Source organism: Lacerta agilis, chromosome 7 (genome assembly GCF_009819535.1).
Source record: "Lacerta agilis isolate rLacAgi1 chromosome 7, rLacAgi1.pri, whole genome shotgun sequence".
Classification (NCBI taxonomy): Eukaryota; Metazoa; Chordata; class Lepidosauria; order Squamata; family Lacertidae; genus Lacerta; species Lacerta agilis.
In genome coordinates, this window is record NC_046318.1 from 73,998,928 (window position 1) to 74,017,953 (window position 19,026).

Sequence of the window (19,026 nt, forward strand, 5' to 3'; positions counted from 1 at the left end):
CCAACCAAGGACTCTGTAGGAAAATGCATATTGCGAGGTAAAGGATGCATAGGAATGCATATACTGTAGAGGTGAAAATGACGTGCAAAAACATTAGGGGCAATTGCTTGCAAAAAAAAAAAAAATGTGCCTATGGGGCAAAATCGCATGCAAAAATGGATAAATTTTGCACTAAAATGCTGGTGCGTTTTCATGAGGGCTTTTTTTTTGAACAAAAAGAAACCCCAAACCGATGTGCAAATGTCCATCTGGATAGCTCAGTTGGTTAAGAGTGTGGTGCTGATGACGCCAAGGTTGCAGGTTCGATTCCCGCGCATATTCCTGCATTGCAGGGGGTTGGACTGGAGATGTTTCTTGGGCTTCCCTTTCAACTTTGCAGTTCTCCCTTTTTATTATTCATGGCTGAATGTGGAGAACTGAATTTAAGATTGGGAAAATTGGGTGGGTGGGTGGGGGGAATAGGTGGCCGTACTGGGACGACGGCTCGAGACTGACGAGACTTCCCCTCCAGAGCAGCCGGCGGCTTCTCGCACCCATTGCAAGTCGCGCTCGGGGCCCGAATGCAACGTCGTTGAAGGCTTGCTGCCTTTGAGCGTTTCTTCCACTGCTCTCCAACTTTTCCCAGCTTGATTGGGGGGACTTGAACCCCGATCTCCCAGCCCAGTGTTCTAACTTCCACCCCGCGCCGTTGTGAAGCGCCCCGGTGCGCTCCTGGCGACTGACAGCCCTCTCGCCTCCCGGGTTCTTCCCATTGATCGCTCGGCTCTCTTCCCTTTTTTACTCGCTCCGTCGGCTGCAGCCGTTCTGAATGGGGCCGAGGCCGCCAATGGGAGGCCGGGCTCCCCGAGGCTCCGCCCACTTCCCCTTGCGTCACGGGGAACTTTGATGAGCTCCCGGGAGTTTGGCCGCGCTGCCGGCAGATGGTGAGCGGAGGGGCGCGCCTGCAGTTGCGGCCGGTCGCTCTCCGTCGAGGGAAGAGGAAAGCAGGAGGGGATGCGCGCCAGACTGGACGGCATTGCACAACCCTCGGCCGGGAGCACTGGTTCCCTCGGAGCGGAGGAGGTCGCCTGAATCAGCCGCAGAAGCAAAATTAATTGGGCAGCAGCCGGAGACAGTTACCTTGGCCGCCTTGTTCCCGAGCCAGTGCGGCGCCCGTCCGGCTTCGCGCGTCACACCGCGCTCGGATCGCCGCCGCCGCCGCCTCCCGCCAGCTCCATGAGCCGCCAGCTCGAGCCCCGCAGCCCCGCCGTGCTCCTGCACCCGCCGGCAGCCGGCGCGGGAGGCCCTCGCTGCCGGTGCGCGCCTGCCAAGCGGCTCCTGCTGCACGATAGCGCCGAGGACGCGCCGCCCGCTGCCAAGTGCGCTCGCCTCGCCGTCGACTGCTCCAGCGCGGCGGCACCCCACGATTGCTTCAGCGCGCCGGGATCGCCCTGCGGGCCGGTCTCTCCGGCCCCCGGAGGAGGCGGCTCGGTTGCGGGTACCCCCGGAGGGAACGGCAGCGCGCAGGGCCCCAGCCTGGTCGCCGGTTACCTTTTGTTGCCCCTGCCCGACAGGGATCACGTCTCCAGGGCGCTCGACATCAACACCGGACGGGAGCTGCGCTGCAAGGTAAGCGCCGCCGGGGACGCTTCGGACGACGTCCGGCCCTTTCTTCGTGTTTGGGTTAGGGGGAGCCCCTTCTGCGCCTTGGAAAGCGGGGCGACCGGCCAGCCTCGGCCGCGCCGTCGGCGATTGCGCTCGGAAGGAAGCAAGCTCCATTGAGTAAACTTCAGTGGAACTTTGCTACCTTGAGGAAAGCGTGCGTAACAGCCCTGAATATCCGGTGTTCACACGCGAGCCGAATTGGGTCTTTGAATCAGAATCTCCTCGGGCTTAAGTGGCGCGTGGATCGGGACTCTTGTGCGCGGGGTGGAAGGTTGGGGGCAGAATTTGAAACAACACGGATTGTTGACCCACTGGCAAGCTCATAGGTTCCACACGTTCCTGGAATTCCCGTGATCCGAAACGATGTGGATGCCTAGGTGCGCTTTCTCGCGAGTCAGTGCCATTGAGCGTGGTTTGGGCTTCTTTCCGAGTAAACGCGTGTAAGAATGGGCTTGTGAAGGGAAATAAGATCGTAGTGGGCGCTGGATTTATGTAATGATGGTGCCAGCTGGCAAATATCTGCAAAACATGATGTAGACGCATTAGGTCGGGGCTGCACTGAGCCGGCAGAACTTTGCAACCTTAGGCTTGCAGAGGAGATTTGTGTTCTTTTTGTGGAGATCCGTGCAGAGACCAGAGCTGGATTTCTCCGCGTTCGGGTTTTTTTTGGGGGGGGGGTGGTGGTTGGAAGCCATCTGGAAAGGTTCCCCACACTTGACAAAAAAGGGTTAAGTTTCTCCTCCGTCATCCTCCTCTGTTTTCCGCTTCCCTCCTGCAGAATAGTACGCAAGCAGGAATTGGCTGAGACTAGCAGAGCTTTCCAAGTTTTCCATGAGGTGTCCTCAGCTCTTTAAATAAAACGCGCACACTCACACTGTCCTTGAATAATTCCCCAGTCTCTATGAGCAGGGCAGTAGCTGGAGAGATGGGGTTTACTGCTGCCACCTGCTGTTTGCAGGCTCTCTCATAGGAGGTGCATGTTGTGGAGACCTGGACGGCCTCCCCACATTTGCTGGCTCTGCAGCAAACCCATTAAAATAAATGAGATGGTTCTGGAGCAAGTCCCTGGATAACTGCAGCACTTAACAGTTGCATATCCTGGAACTAGCGAGATGTGTTTTATTTCGTCTTCAAACTGTGGGAGGCAAGCTTTTGAGTTACACAGGTCTCTTCAACAGATTATTATCATCATCAACATGCAACCAGGTGATGCTTTAGAAAATACGAAAGGACAAGATCCAGTACATGGCAGATGACAGAAGTGGGGGGAGGGAAGGAGGCAGGAATTAACATGGGGAGAATAATCATTTATTTACTCCTATTTAGGCTTTGTTAAGCCGCAGGTGACAGAGATGATGTGCCAAAGGTTTTTGCATGTCAAATTAGTGGTGACACGGCTTAGTTGGCTGCTGCTTGGTTTACTTTATCGTAGCAGTGCTGACCTATTTCTGCTTGTGAAAGCGCCCAGGAGGTCAGGCTGCAAGGATCTTTGAATCGAGCTCTGCAAGCAGCCCCACAGATCTCCCCCAAGAAGGGAATATCTTTCCATTGGAATAGCTCTTACAGGCCATTGATAGGCTGCAGCTGATTGTGACTGGACTCTGGTTTAAGGATTGCTGTGAATTGTAGCTCAGTGGAAGCTAAGCTTCAGTACCTAGAATAATTTGAGAGAAAGAATGTGCTTTGAGTGTATGATCTGCATGCAGCCCTGGTATTCAGAGGCATAAACCCCTCCGATACTGGAGTTAATAACGCAGTCATCAGGGCCAATAGCCGCTGGTGGATGCTTTAGTTGAGATTCCTGCATTGCAGGGGCTTGGACCAGATGACCCTCGGGATCCCTTCCAACTCTACGATTCGGTGACTGTTAACTTTCCATACACTTGTCGTCTTTGCAGTAACTGGAGAAGTTGAAATGACATGGAGCGAGCGGGGTGGGGGCAGGGGCAGGGAGTTAAGTTGGGAAGGGAGGAGAGTACCGCAGGGCTCCCACGGTGAGGAGTCTCTTGCCGGGTTGCCTGAACTGGAACGATGACACTCTGTGTGTGTACGTCACAGTTTCCAGTCAGGCCTAGGATGTGAGTAACCGAGCAGAGCCCTCGCAGGTCACCCGGAGAACATGCCCAAAGTCTTGCAAAACATCTGTGAATAAAGCATGAGAGAGGCTTTAATCTTCTCCTTCCCTTGTCTCAGAGCTTGGCATGCTCCGAAATGGGAGTTTGGTCGCCTTTGTCTGAATCACTGCAGACAGATTGGAGGGTGGATGGTTTTAAATGCCTCTCCCTGCTCCTCTCTCTCTCTCTCTCTCCCTTTCCCACTGCATACCCAGAGGAACTTTTTCAGGGCTGGCAGAGAAGCGTCAGGAACTGAGCTCACACGTAACTTGGGTGCTTTGCTTTCAGGAGGTGTCTGGCTTGCTGTGGGTGCTGAAATGGGGGTTTCCTTTCTCGTCAGCAATTGTGAGTCTGCAGAACTAGGAATTGGCAGAACTAGACATTTGTCTTGGGTCTGGGGCTGGTACTACTTTGTGGGTTTCCCAAACTTGAACAACTCCCATCATCCCTAGCTAGCAGGACTAGTGGTCAGGGATGATGGGAATTGTAGTCCAAAAACAGCAGGAGGACCCAAGTTTAGAAAACCCTGGTCTAGATGAGTTACAGGTAGGTAGCCGTGTTGGTCTGCCATAGTAAAAAAAAATCCTTCCAGTAGCACCTTAGAGACCAGCTAAGTTTGTTCTTGGTATGAGCTTCTGTGTGCATGCCAACCAGATGTCTCTGGCTGGGCACACCTCTTTCCAATAACAATTCCAGATATACTGCCTCTCCCAAGAGGAAGCTGTCCAGTTCTTCTGGCTGGTAGCTGTTGATAGGCATGCCATGGTCCATGAATTTATCAGCACGCAAACCCTTTCATTGAAATCCATTTATCTCAGCAGTCACCATTAAGAAATTGTGTAATTCTTTATTATTATTTTTTAAATCACCCTCCTGACTTCCCATTCTCTGCCCCTTTTAAACAGCCTGCCATTCCTCCTCTGCAATTTATGCTACCTGCTACCTCTTTGACTTCTAATGCTTTAAAACGGGGAAAGGGGAACTTTTGGCCCTCTGGTGGTTGCTGAACTACAACTCCCATCAGGCATGGGCAACAGTCAGGAGGATGGGAACTGTAGTCCCACAACATCTGGAAGGCTGAAAGTTCTCCACTGCTGCTATAAGGTGGTGGGTGTTCCAACCTATGTCCTTCCGCTTAGATTTTCTCGGTATGAAAACCCCTTTGGCGAATCCCCATTCTCTAACCACGGTTCCCCCCTTGGCCCTCTATTTCCAGGTCTTCCCTCTCAAACACTACCAGGACAAGATCCGCCCTTACATCCAGCTGCCGTCGCACAGGAACATCACCGGGATCGTGGAAGTGATTCTCGGGGAGACAAAAGCCTACGTCTTCTTCGACAAGGACTTTGGTGACATGCATTCCTATGTGAGGAGCTGCAAGCGGCTTCCGGAGCAGGAGGCGGCCAGGCTCTTCAAGCAGATCGTCTCGGCGGTTGCCCACTGCCACCAGTCCGCCATTGTGCTGGGGGACCTCAAACTCAGGAAGTTCGTGTTTTCTAGTGAAGAAAGGTGAGCAGGGAGTTTGTGGTTGTCTTAACAGTCCCCATACGCTCTGGGGAGAGCTCTTTCTTCAGCTAGTTTGGGTGGAGGGCAAAAAAGCCACGACTTCCCCCCCCCAGGGCTTTGTAGGGGAAGGAACATCTGCTTTGCATGCAGAAGGTTCCAGGTTCAAGATCTAGCGTCTCAAGGTAGAGCTGGGGGCATCCCTCGCTTGGGGAACCATGGGGAACCATTGCTTGTCATTACTGAGCTAGGAGGATCAAATGAGTCACTTGTCAAACGTATTCCAGATTCCTGCATTCCCTGTATTCACACCCCTCTTGATGGTTGCAAGGCCAGGTTTGGCCCACTGGCTACAAGTTGCGTACCTGTATTGGCATAGAAAGCTCTTTAAAGTAAAGGTAACTGGACCGTTGGGTCCAGTCACGGACGACTTTGGGGTTGCGTGCTCACCTCGCTCTGTAGGCCGAGTGAGCTGGCGTTTGTCCGCAGACAGCTTCCGGGTCATGTGGCCAGCATGACTAAGCTGCTTCTGGCGAACCAGAGCAGCGCACAGAAATGCCGTTTACCTTCCCGACGGAGCGGTACCTATTTATCTACTTGCACTTTGACGTGCTTTCGAACTGCTAGGTGGGCAGGAGCTGGGACCGAAGAAACAGGAGCTCACCCCGTCACGGGGATTCAAACCGCTGACCTTCTGATCAGCAAGCCCAAAGCTCAGTGGTTTAGACCACGGCACCACCCGCATCCCTTAGAAACCTCTTTAGGACTGGTCTATTAAGATGAAGGTAGTTTTGGTGGGGGCTAAGTCGTCGTAGGACTCAGCTACACAACTGCAAGTAAAACGTTTTAAAGGCGTTGCAAAGTGCAATATACAAATGTGACTAGATGGCGAAATTGAGCTATGCAGAATTGTATGTAATTTTAAAAAAACATTTTAAAATAAAGCGTTTTCACAGCTGTTTTTTAATATGCGTGTAGGTTCTACCATAGTGTCTTCTTTTTCGCTATATGTCTTTGTGTGCACAATATCTTAGTGTGCTTCCTATATTATAAGAAACATCAGGTGTTGTTGGAATCCCTGCTTCCATCTGCCCCAGCCGGGGAGGCTGATGATCCGGGGTGATGGCACTTGTTGCCCGGCAACATACATAGGCCGCCACATTGGCTGCCGCAAGTGTCACTATCACATTAATCTGTGCAACAACCCTGTAGTTTTATACCCAAAATAAAAACGGGAGCGTACCCAAACCAGTAGGTTAGTGTATACAACAGAATGAGATGTGAACCTTGGACTTCCTGGTTCGAAGCGTACCTTTTTTGCCTTTGCACTACATTAGTTATGTTATATAAACATCTGTCTTGTTTCTGGCAACGGATCCAGAGTATTATTTTACTGTATGTCTGCCTAGTGAGATTTTGATTCTACGCTCGGCAGCTAAAGCAAATTGATGCCCCGCAGTTCCTGAGTCCAGTGCTGGTGCAGCAGGCTAATTGAGTGGTTCTTTGGATCTCGGCCTCTTAGGGGCTGTTCTTTACCGTAACTCAGTGAATTTGTTATTTGTGCTACCTCCCACCATCAAGGGAAATCGTGGAATCGTAGAGTTGGGAGGGATCATCTAGTCCAGGCATGGCCAAACTTGACCTTTGGGACTACAATTCCCATCAACCCCCTGCAATGCAGGAATAGGCAAGTATCTCATGGGGGGAATCGAACCTGCAACCTTGATGTCATCAGCACCATGCTCTAACCAACTGAGCCAAAGTAGTGCGTTGAGTCTTCCAGCTTTACGTGGGCACCTCCAAGCTTCCGACAATTTTATTTAGGTGTGGGAGAAAACATATATTCCATCATATGTGCAGATGGCACGTACCAAAGTCAGGGATTTCTTTGCCAAATTCTGATTTCCCAGTCTGCATGCCTGTGATGAAATTAAATCTTGTGTGGTGTTTGTGGACAATGCAATTCCTCGCGGCACCCCTTTGTAGGGAGGTTTCCATGTGTCAAGTTGCTCTTAAACTGCTTCCTTTGCAAGCAAAGGAATACTGATCAGGGCCGAGAGTTCAGCTCCAACTGAACTCAGCTGGGCTTAAACCGTGTAGAATCCGAAAAGCTTTGTCTCGATTTTGTTGAGGATCCAGGTGGGTCATTGGTTCAGGTGCACAGAGACTGGTTCAGCTGGTTTGTGGGTTGCGCTGGGCCATGTGTTACTCCAGGTCTCGTTGAGATTACAGGGCTAGGTGTCTGGCAGGACGGCAGCAAATTACACCTTGGTGTAATTCTTAAGTATTGCATATTCAAATAGTTTACATTTGGGCACAGAATGTGAATGAGAATTGTGTTGGGCATTGGCCTGGAGGTGGTGAAGCAAGAGAAATGGGTTGCAGTTGGCACAGTGTGTACTTGCGATGAATTGTTCGAGGCGGTACTGATATTTCAAGAGTCAAGCTATGCAGTCCAAATCCCATGGGCCTGATGCTGACACAACGCTGGCTCTCTCAGAACAACAGTTGGGGGTGAGCCTCAGCAAAGTGCAACTCCTGTGTCCTCAGTCCAACACAGATTCCTCTCCCCACCCTCCTTTCCCTGGAGCATGGATTCCCATTGCATTTGAACAGGCATGTTGTTAACTATCCAAGGTCGGCCAGGGTTTGTGTTATTGTAGTTGTCACGTGACACAACCTACTGGAAGCAGAGACACGGCTGAGATTGTCCAGTTACCCATAGCTGTACATATGCTCAGCAACACCTGCATACATGGGAGGGATTTGTATGGGTTCGGTGGGGGAGAGGCACTATTAGAAACTCTGATATATAAGCTAGGTGCCAAATAGCTCCTTAAACTAGGGTTACAGTTGCCCAAAACACGATGCCCAGTTTCCATTTGGGGGCCAGGTTGCTCAAAAGTTGTATTTTTTCAACGTGACTTTTTAGCTCCTGAAATTCATTCTGATGGTGCAGATAAAATTAGAAGGGGCAGAATTCTGCAGGGTGTGTCGTTCGAGGTCCAAGGATCCCCAGGCACGCACCTCCAGATGGTGGATAGGTTGGTTGGGTGCCTTCACTTGGTTTCGAGTGGCCGATAGCCAGGTGCAAAATGCGCCTGGCGAATTTCTAACGCTGGAGAGAGCACATCTTCTGCGAAACCAGCTCTTGATTCACAATCGGTGCTTTGCAGGGAGCCAGCATCCCTGGGGGGTGCAACTCAGCCATGCAAGCCATACCTGGTTGCTTTGCTCTGCTTCTTTTTGCAGACCTGGCGTGCAGGATTGATGCAGTTTTCACTGTGTATATACAGGCCGTAGGAAGGGTTGGCTGTTAAAGGTGGTGCAGGAAGCCTGGAGCCTCCTCTGTCTCTCTCTCTCTCTCTGTGTGTGTTTTATAAATATATATGCATGCACTCACAAACGGAAAATGAGGAGTAGAGGATGCTGCTGCCGCTAAAGTGTTGGCAGATTTTGCAAAACTCGCTCTTCGAAGATAACCTGAAGTTGGGTGTTATGTGGGCAGCCCGGAATAGGTGTGAAACTCCAGCCCATTTGAACTCTGTGGGAGTTCTGCTTTTGACATCAGCAGAAACAGTTTCACACTTGAGGGCTGCAATCCACGCATTACTTTGAAGTGATGCCATAGTCAGCTGTTGGATCTCAGGGAGTGTGCAGATTGCAGCCTTGCGTTTATGACGGTGCATCATTCCGATGGTTTCTTCTTCTCCTTCGTAAAGGTGGCTGTTAAGCTCCCGTAGGTTTTGGTTCTCCTGCGTTTGCCCCCCACCCACAAGCCAATCATTTCAAACGTATAACCCCTGGATTCTCTGATCTGCTTCAAGACACCCCGCGCAGTAGCCTCGAAACAGATGAGAGAATCTGCTCCTGGACACCAGGAATAAGGAAGTTTCAGTTCAGCCTGGCCAGAGCAGTTCCTGAAGGACGGCTTCGTTTGCAAGGCTCCTTTTTGCATTCAGTTTTCCTACATCGCTTTCTTGATGCAGAATATCACATATCTCCCGTGTGCAATGCATCTAAAGGAGGCTTGAGGCGCAGGGAGCGAGCTTCCTGCCATTTTGGAGGCTTCCAGCCGCTGTATGAAAGAGGTGACGGTTGCATTTCATAAGTTCTGATTTCGTACAGCTGACCCACAATAAGCACCACAGTAAATCTGGGAACACAGGAAGCTGACTTATACCCAGTACTGTCTACACTGACTGGCAGCAGCTGTCCAGGATTTTAGGCAGGGTTCCCCCTCCCCCCCAAAAAAACTGCTAACTGGAAATGCTGGGAATTGAATCTGGTGGTTTCTGCATTCAATCTGGTTTAGTTTGCTTGGTGGGAGTGAGCATGACATTGCAGAGCGAGGAACCTTGAGAGATAATTGTTTGTTACGTTTTTATATCTGTTGGAAGCCACCCAGAGTATTATTATTAATTATTATTCTATTCGTCTTAGTTTTTACTTTAAAAATGTCAGTGGGCATGAAGGGATAGGCAGGTGCAACAATACAAATTTGTTTTCTGCTTTTTTTTTTTTTTTAAAAAAAGGTGAGTAGTGAGTGTAATTTTTTTTTGAGGGGGAGGGGTAGAAAGGATTTAGTAATCTATTGTAGGGCTTGGCATCCACCCCAGGAAGTGAGTTCAAATGGTGTGCTATGTGTGCCAATCAATTGCAGAGCAGACTGTGGATTTTCTTTCTGTTATTTTTTTTTTTTTTAACCGCTCTGATATTCTTATTCATGGAAGTGCTGAGCGTGAGCATTATGGGGTGGCTGGAATGATCAAACGCCACAAACAGAGCGTGCGTTTTCACCCAGTGTGCCCCCTCGCCCGCCCGCCCCCCACAAAAAAGTGAAACTGGGTCACGCATTCTGCTCCAAGTCACCAGCTGCTGAATAACACCTAAGGGTTATGCATGCATGTATGAACCATTGCCCTTGTGAGCAAAAAATCGAGGCTGGAGCCTTGTAGCCAAATAATTATCTGCCCTCCCCGCTTGCATATTTATAGTTTCGCAGCAGAAAGGACAAGTTGTCCTGTAGAGAGAAAAGCAACCCCCCCCCCCCCAAAACCAACAACCACTTGCCAAAATAGCAGCTTGCCTCCAGTGCTGCGAATTTGGAAACCGAGGCATTGCGCAGGGAGCGTATCATGTGCTTCTCGGTTTGGTAATCGGAGGGTTAAGCAATGCCGGGCAGGATGTTAGCCTGGCAAGCACAGGTGCAGAGTTTGGATGCCCCACCAGGCAGTGGGAGGGCAGGCGAGGGTAGGTTGAGTCATATTTTCCGTTTAGAGAACCCAACCGATGTGGAGATGTGGCCGATGGGGGGGGTGGAGGGAGGGAGAGGAATCTTTTGCATTAGAGGACAGGAAGGTCACCCTGAGGACAGCGAGCAAATCAATGCATTTTACAGGCCAACAAAACTGTAAGGAAGGCTTGTGAGCAGAGAGCCCTGCAGGAGCCAGAGAACATCTAACCAACTTAACGTAAAAACGGCAACTTAAATAAGCGAAAAGCTCTGGGAAATGGGATGTTTGCTTAAAAGCAGGGTGTGCCCTGCAAGGGGTGTGTGTGTGTGTGTGGTGACAGTGGTGGCAATGCCTATCTGAGCCCAATGTGTTGTGACTATATCAGGAACAGAAGGGATGTGGGTTTTGGCGGTGATCCACGAGCCAGTTGAGGCTTGACGTCACCGGGGCTCGGCTGGCTTCTGCCCAGGATCTCTGCCCTGTGAATTTGGCATCGTCGCACTGAAATCCTCAAGGACGGAGTAATCGAGCCGCGCTCTTGTAGAATGGTAGAGTCGGAAGGGGCCGCGTGGGGCATCTGGTCCAACCCCCTGAAATGCAGGAACCTTTTTCTCGAACCCACGACCCCGAGAGCATGAGTCTCATGCTTCATCCTACTGAGCTGTGTCACCTGAGTGCTGTCGTCTTGGCGGCGGCTGCATGTATGGATAGACTTGATGGGAGCACCGGGTCTGCATCGGCGGTGGTCCATTCGGACATGCATACCATCGGTGGGTGTGGCAGTCGCCGAGTGATGTCTGTGAGTGTGTTGGCAGTGTGTTTCTCTGATATATTATTTGCCCAGGGAAATTGCCCAGCACCATTGAAGTGAGACTGTGGTCCTGGGTGGCTCAGTTGTCTCGTGGTGTTGACACCAGGAACTATATTCCCGTCCAGCTCATTCCTTCACGTGCATAATTTGGATCTCTCCTCTCCCGGAGCGTGTGAGTTGTCTCAGTCAAAAAGCCTTGCCGTTGTATTTTCATTTGGTGGGTGATCGTGAAAGTTCTGGCTGTGGTCTGTGATCTGAGGCGTCCCATTCATCATAGCCTGAGTCACTTCTTGATGCTACAGTCAAGCGATGATGAGCACAGCATGCAGAAACCTTTCCGCAGCTGTTTGTGTGTAATGGTTTCTGACCGATGGAGGCTGCAAACCTAAGCTCACTTACGCTGGGAGTAACCCTCACTGAGTTCCGTAGGACTTAATTCTGAATACACAGAATTAGATCCTTAATCTAAAAGTTTTGAGCAAGTCTTCCATTTTTGGTACAGGTCATGAATACAACATAGTCACTGTCATTTGGGAAGGGGGCGGTTCTTATCTCCAGGATGTGACAAAACTGTTTTCCAATTCCCTACACTTGCCATTCTTGAGGAACTGGCTCTTGGTTATGTTATCATCCCTGACTCCGGTTGATGTACAGTATTTTGAGATCTGATCGGTTCAGAGAAGCGTAGAGCAATGCAGGAATCTCAACTGAAGCCTCCATATCCAACCTCTGCTTAAAAACATACAATGAAGGAGTTCACCACCATTGCTGGGCCGTTTGTTGGAATTACGTGTTTGCTCGCCCTTGTGTGGAAAAAGCGACTAGGGAAGCTGCCTTATATGGCGGCCATTGGTCCATCTAGCTCAGTATTGTCTACACTGACTGGAAGCAGCTCTCCAGGGTTTCAGACAGCAGACTGTCCCAGCCCTACCGGGACATCTCTAGGATTGCAACTGGGAGCTCCTGCATGCAATGATACCATTCCCACCCACCCCCCGTCAACTTTCCTCCTCTGTGCTGGTTTCTGGCATTGCTTGGTACCGTAACTTATGGCTCAATCTCTTTCTGTTCTCCAGGACGCAGCTCCGGCTCGAAAGCTTGGAGGACACGCACATCATCAAAGGGGAGGACGATGCCTTGTCGGACAAGCACGGCTGCCCAGCCTACGTCAGCCCAGAGATCCTTAACACGATGGGGACTTATTCTGGCAAGTCAGCTGACGTCTGGAGCTTAGGAGTAATGCTGTACACCCTCCTGGTTGGACGTTACCCCTTTCATGACTCGGACCCTACTGCCCTCTTTTCTAAAATCCGGCGCGGACAGTTCTGCATTCCTGACCATGTCTCTCCCAAAGCACGTTGCCTTATCCGAAGCCTGCTGAGGAGGGAGCCCTCTGAGAGACTCGCGGCTCCGGAAATCTTGCTCCATCCTTGGTTTGACGCTGTTTTGGAATCTGGTTACGCCGACCAGGACACGAGAGCCTCCGATCAGGTTGTTCCGGAGAAATCCAGCGAGGACGACGACATCAGCTCCTTCTTTTGCTAGCTTTTGGTTTTCGCCTCGGGGGACGAGAAGCCTCTCACACTCGCCTGCAGTCTTCAGTTTCCACCCTCTCTCTCTCTGTTTTCTGTGGTCCTTCCCAAAAAATCGAGCTGCGGTCAGGACAGTAGCTATGATCTCAAACACCCTTGCAAGTAGGAGATTGCCATCCTTCGCCTGCTTCGCGAATTCCCATTTGAATCCCCGTGGGACTTACCCTGGAGCAAATGGACCTTTGCAAAACGCACTTAGGCCTGGGACTTCTAGGCTGTGGCTTTTAAAGTTTGCTCTGAACTTCGGTGGGGAATTTTACATACAGGGCTGTCTGGAATAAGCAGTTTGAGGTTTGCGGTCTTTGTTGGCTGGTTTTTGTTTGTTTGTTTGTTTGTTTAAGAAAAAGCAAAACACCTTGTAGCTTCTTGGTTCTGTGTTCAGATCCACACAGCCTTGTTCTGCAGGCAAGGTTATATTGTTGTAGCAACTACAGAAGGGCCAACTGGGTTGCTCTGTCTCTCATACATCAAAGTGACAGGGCTCTGGGCTGGCTTAGATTGCAGAATCTCCTCACTGGTGATGTAAGAGAGAAAGCAGGCACAGTTCTTTAAGTGCTAGGCGGGGGGCTTGTGATAGTCACGGTGCAAAAAAAAAATCAACCGGATTGTCTATTTTTATAGCTAAGATTATCTAACTGGTTTTGAGCTTGCTCCTCCAGACATGTGAGAATCACCCCCTTCTGCCTCCAGTTTGCCAGTTCCTTTTCTTAGCTGCATTTCAAGGTTTGCGGCTTGAAACCCATTGGACTGTTTTCAGCCCTCCAGGAGGCAATTAAATTCACCTTCCCCCCCCCCTTCAAAATCTGAACCTCAACTAAACTGTAGCTCTTTGGCTTTTCAACAGAGCTGTAACAGCTTTGTGCTAGCCAAGGTGTGGATAAATCAGGCAGCTGTAGAGGTTGATTATGCGTCTTGTGGGATGAAATGGGCTCCTATCTGAATTCTGGGGGCTTTAATGGTTTGGAGTGGACTTGGGTCGACAGGCACAGGCGTTTGGGTGCATTTGCACCGGAATTGTTTTGCTTTGGAATACAGGGGCTCTTAAAACAATGAGGATTCTTGCCATTGGCTCGAACGTCAAACCACCCCGTTCCTAACCCATTATCAGCCTAAACCTAGAATGTCTGTTTGATGGATGAGATCAGGACTGTCGGTGATGATGAGATGTGGCACAAAAGCCCCAGCAACCTTGGAGTCTCCTGTCTCTTGTGTGACAGTGACGGCTCAGGTAGCAAGTCTTGTCTTTCTGTCTCTGAATGCTTTCACATCCAATTTCCCCTGGAGCCGATTCTTTAGCAGACTTGAGGATTCTTCCTTAAGGGGAGCAGTTCTCATATTTCTTACTTCAGCTGATAGGTGGGGATTCCTTTTGACATTCTCTCCCAGTGTGGTGCATTGGTTAAGAGCGGTAGACTCGTAATCTGGTGAACCGGGTTCGCTTCCCCGCTCCTCCACATGCAGCTGCTGGGTGACCTTGGGCTAGTCACACTTCTCTGAAGTCTCTCAGCCCCACTCACCTCACAGAGTGTTTGCTGTGGGGGAGGAAGGGAAAGGAGAATGTTAGCTGCTTTGAGACTCCTTCGAGTAGTGATAAAGTGGGATATCAAATCCTCAAATCCAAAATCATCATCATCATCATCATCTTCTTCTTCTTCTTCTTCTTCTTCTTCTTCTTCTTCTTCTTCTTCTTCTTCTTCTTCTTCTTCTTCCCCCCCTTTCCTCCACCTCTGCCATGCCTGTTCTAAGGAGGCATGTAAGCCCTTTACAGAGGGTTACGGAAAACCTGAATTGGCCGGCTAGGCCCTCCCCCTCCAAAAAACCCTCTGCCAGACATATCTTAGCTGTAAAACAGGGCACACTTGTTTGTGACCCTTAGGTGATGCAATACTGCTGCTGGCGCCTGCATACATAGCCTTATAATCTTGGAAGGCAGAGCACCGCTGTGCCCAGTTTGCAGATGGGGATGCTGAAGGCAAACAGGTGGAGAAAGAGACCTGCCCAAGGCTTAGTGGGATCTTCCCATCTTATCAGGAACTTTCTGGTCCAACATTGAGCTAACCGACTGCATTGCCTCATTCCACTGCTCCCTGCGTAAGACAAGCTCCCTGGCACCTCCGGTGAAAAGCGTATCTATGTAGCATAAGGAGAACTTCATACGGGTGAAACGCAAAAAAATTAGAATATTGTTGAAAAGTCCATTTATTGAAGCAATTGTTTTCATTAGCTACTGGAGTTTAATATGAGATAGACTCATGATATGCCAAGCCTTTATTTGTTATAATTGTGATGATTATGGCATACAGCTGATGAAAACCCCAAAGCTGAAATAGTTAATTTGGGGTTCTCATCAGCTGTACGCCATAATCATCACAATTATAACAAATAAAGGCTTGACATATCTCGCTTTGCATGTCATGAGTCTATCTCATATATTATTTCACCTTTTAAGTGGAATTTCTGAAAGAAATGAACCTTTCCACTATATTCTAATTTTTCGAGTTTTACCTGTATTCTGCCCTCCCATCAGCCAGTGGTCAAGCATGATGGGAGTTGTAGTCCAGCAAAAACACAGTCCCATCCCACCCCGCACCCTTGGTGAAGCAGGTCTGGAGGTATTTATTCCTGAGCCCCTGAAGAACTGCTGGCAGTTGGCGGAGACATTGCTGGGTCAGATGCAGCGATCTCCTTGAATTGGTCGATGAATGTGTCCTACCTTGAGCGCTAGAATTGGTCCTTGCTGGGTGCAGATTTAAAGCTCACTTCCAGCCTTGGTGCTACATCTCCCTGAACTCTTTAAACCAGCGGTGAGAAAAACCTGTGGTTCTCCTGCAGTTGCACTAGAATTCCCATCATTCCTGGCCATTGACCATGCCGGCCTGGGATGATGGGAGTTGGAGTCCATCAGGTATCTGAAGGGGCACAGGTGTTCCTCATCCCTACTTTAAAACGTGACATTTTAAGCTCCTGGGGCAAATGATCCGAAGGGACTGGCCTGGTGCTCCTGCCTGAAGGTGTCTCTCCGAAAGTAGCCCAATTTATCTGAATGCCAAAACACCAGCCCAGAGTGTCCCAACCTGAACCTGAGAAGCAAATAGAAGCCCAATCTTATTACATATACCGGAATAATGTTTGTGTTGGCAGTGTGTGGGCTCTTTGATGCCTTGCATCACTCTTTCTTACAAGAAGGGGGGAATTCTCATTTCAGTAAGCCTCTATAAACAATGTCCTCACCTTCCCATTAGGCTGTTCAAGAGTAATCTCCCTCTGGAAATCTCTTCCCCTTATGAAATGTTCATGTGCCATTGGTGGTGGTTGTTGTTTTTTGTATCTCCAATTCTTGTGGAATAAATAATGAACACACTTGCTTCCTGGATGCAGTAATGAACTTCCTCCTGACAAAGACGACTGCTCCGGTTTGTGCAAATAGGTACTTGCCCCCGGGGTGACCTGGAAATCACCCAGAGAACTAGAGAGGGAAACTTTTGTTCATTTGGGAAGACAGTTGGTTCTCCTTTCTCAGAGGTGGTTGGTGTGCCCTGTGGAAAAATGTGTGGGTCAACAGGCTAGCAAACAGCTCTGTGGATTAGCATCTCTTGTTGACTTGCTTGCAAGGGTGTGTGTGTGTGTGTGTGTGTGTTTCGCCAACCAGGTTTCGTTTCAAAAACACTTTTATCCCCTATCTGATGTATTCATCGGCGTCAGGGGTATGCTACCAGCAAACTACTTTTGCCTTTCAAGAAACTCTGGGAAATGTATTTCTGCTGGGCTGTCTTGAGATTGCTAGTCGCATGGGACTACAGTTCCCAGAATTCTTTGTGGGGAAAAGCTGGTTGGATATACCTGTTTATCCCAGAATTCAAAGTACCAAATGTGGACGTTGCTTAAGAATCCTACTATTTCTTAAGGCTTAGCTTTGTCAAAAGGGTGGAGCCACTGTGCTCTTGTGATCTGTTTATACCTCATTTGCTATGAACCTTCCCACATAATGTCTTGCCATCTTCTGATTGATTTTCTGTTTCCTTAATGACTGTAGAGGTGTGTGTGAGTGTCCTAAAACCCGAGGTGTCAAAAGAGCATTTAAATGTGAATTAATGGCTGGCAATACTAACTTGATAGAATCAAGAGAATTAGAGGTGAAACTTTAATTTTTGACCTTGATTGCACTAAAGCTCTTGTGATTGCTTTAATATATTTGTATCTGTGATACAGTTGTTGCTGTTGTTGTTTTTTTAAAAAAGAAAAACAATATTCACAAACTTGCCTATGAATCTGTATATATTGGTAGGTACCATGCTAATAACACTATGTTGGATGTTTGTAAATAATGTACATATTTGAAAATTGACATGATGATGTTGGAGAATTCCTGTACAAAAAGGTTTAATAAATCTGGTTTCATAACAAATACTTGTCTTTCTCCCTCCTTTAAGTCCCAGGGTTATGTTCTAGACTAGAGGCAAATGAGGCTCTCACCTTGGGGAAGCTATGGTAAATCGGGTCTGGGTCTGGTCAGTGCATGCACAGCATTTTGTTCCATGATGGAAGAATGGTGGAGAAGTAAATGGACAATAAAAAAATGAATGTGCATGTACCACCTCATTGTCCAGGAAACTGGGAATTTGGCCACTTGTCCGTAATATACACAGACCAAACAAAATCTCCTCCATTGCTAGGAGAGAAGCCACCTAGCTGCCCCACAAATTTAGGGGAAGGTGCATACAAGAATCCATGCAATTTAAATGCAAAATATTTGTGCAGTTGTGAAATAATAATAATAATAATAATAATAATAATAATAATAATAATAATTTTATTTATACCCCGCCCTTCCCAGCCAGAAAACCGGGCTCAGGGCGGCTAACATCAATTAAAATCACAGCAAGAAAACATAAAAACGATCAATTTAAAATAACAGATTAAAATACAAATTTAAAAATTCAATTAAAACTGCAGGTCTCAATCTCAAAATATCCCACCAATAAAAGATGAAGCGTAAATATTAAACAGAAACCAACCCAAAGGCCAGGTGGAACAGCTCCGTCTTGCAGGCCCTGCGGAAAGATGCCAAATCCCGCAGGGCCCTGGTCTCTTGTGATAGGCTGTTCCACCAAGTCGGGGCCAATATTGAGAAGGCCCTGGCCCTAGTTGAGGCCAACCTAACGTCTTTGTTGCGTTAAAGAAAAACCCGCAGAAGCAGGACATAACAAGCTTGCAAATGAGGGCAGGCGAAATGGGCACAAGCTGGAAGTCAATTGAGTCATCCAACCAATTCCTTCTGACCACATGTGAAGTTTGCTCATTGCCCCGGACAGAAGGGTGGGGCAGGGGGAACAGATATCGAGAGTACTGCCTGCTTGAACCTTCCTTAAGATCAGGCATCCACAACCTGCGGCCCTCCAGATGTTTTGGCCTACAACTCCCATGATCCCTAGCTAACAGGACCAGTGGTCAGGGATGATGAGAAGGAGAGTTCACCACCTCTCGTGGGCATCTGTTCCACTGCTGAACAGCTCATACTGCCAGAAAGTTCTTCCAAATGTTTAGTCGGAATCTCCTTTCTTGCAACTTGAAGCCATTGCCTCGAGTATTACCCTCCCGAGCAGGAAAAAACAAGCATGTTCCCTCATCCATGTGACAGCCCTTTAGATACTTGAAGACGGCTAGCATATCTCTTCTCAGTCGTCTCTTTTCTAGGCCAATCATACCCAGTTCTTTCAACTGTTCCTCATAAGGTTTGGTTTCCAGACCCTTGATCATCTTGGTCGCCCTCCTCTGCACACGTTCCAGCTTGTCAACATCCTTAAATTGTGGTGCTCAGAATTGGACACAGTATTCCAGGTGTGGTATGGCCAAGGCAGAATAGAGCGGGACTATTATTTCCCTTGATCTGCACACTACTGTTGATGCAGCCTAGAATAGCATTAGTTTTTGTTTTTGTTTTGCTGCTGCATCACATTGTTGACTCATGCTAAGCTTGCAGTCCACCAAGAACCTGGAATTCTGCATGAAAAGTGGATGCTCTGTCCTTGAGCTACGGCCCTTCTTTACTTCCATGGGCCTTTGGATCCTTGTCTAGATCTGTTTGATCCCAATTCTCTAGACTGTGCTGCAGGGGGAATGGGGAA

General features: G+C 48.8%; 1 protein-coding gene across 1 annotated transcript; it reads left to right on the top strand.

Moving 5' to 3' along the window:
* Window positions 1–1,192: 1,192 nt before the first annotated feature.
* TRIB1 (tribbles pseudokinase 1) lies at window positions 1,193–13,501 on the top strand. The gene is made up of 3 exons (XM_033155847.1): window positions 1,193–1,608; window positions 4,975–5,267; window positions 12,386–13,501. Exons 1-3 carry the CDS (start codon window positions 1,216–1,218, stop codon window positions 12,852–12,854), a joined length of 1,155 nt encoding a protein of 384 aa, XP_033011738.1. The 5' UTR covers window positions 1,193–1,215; the 3' UTR covers window positions 12,855–13,501.
* The last annotated feature ends 5,525 nt before the right edge of the window (window positions 13,502–19,026 follow it).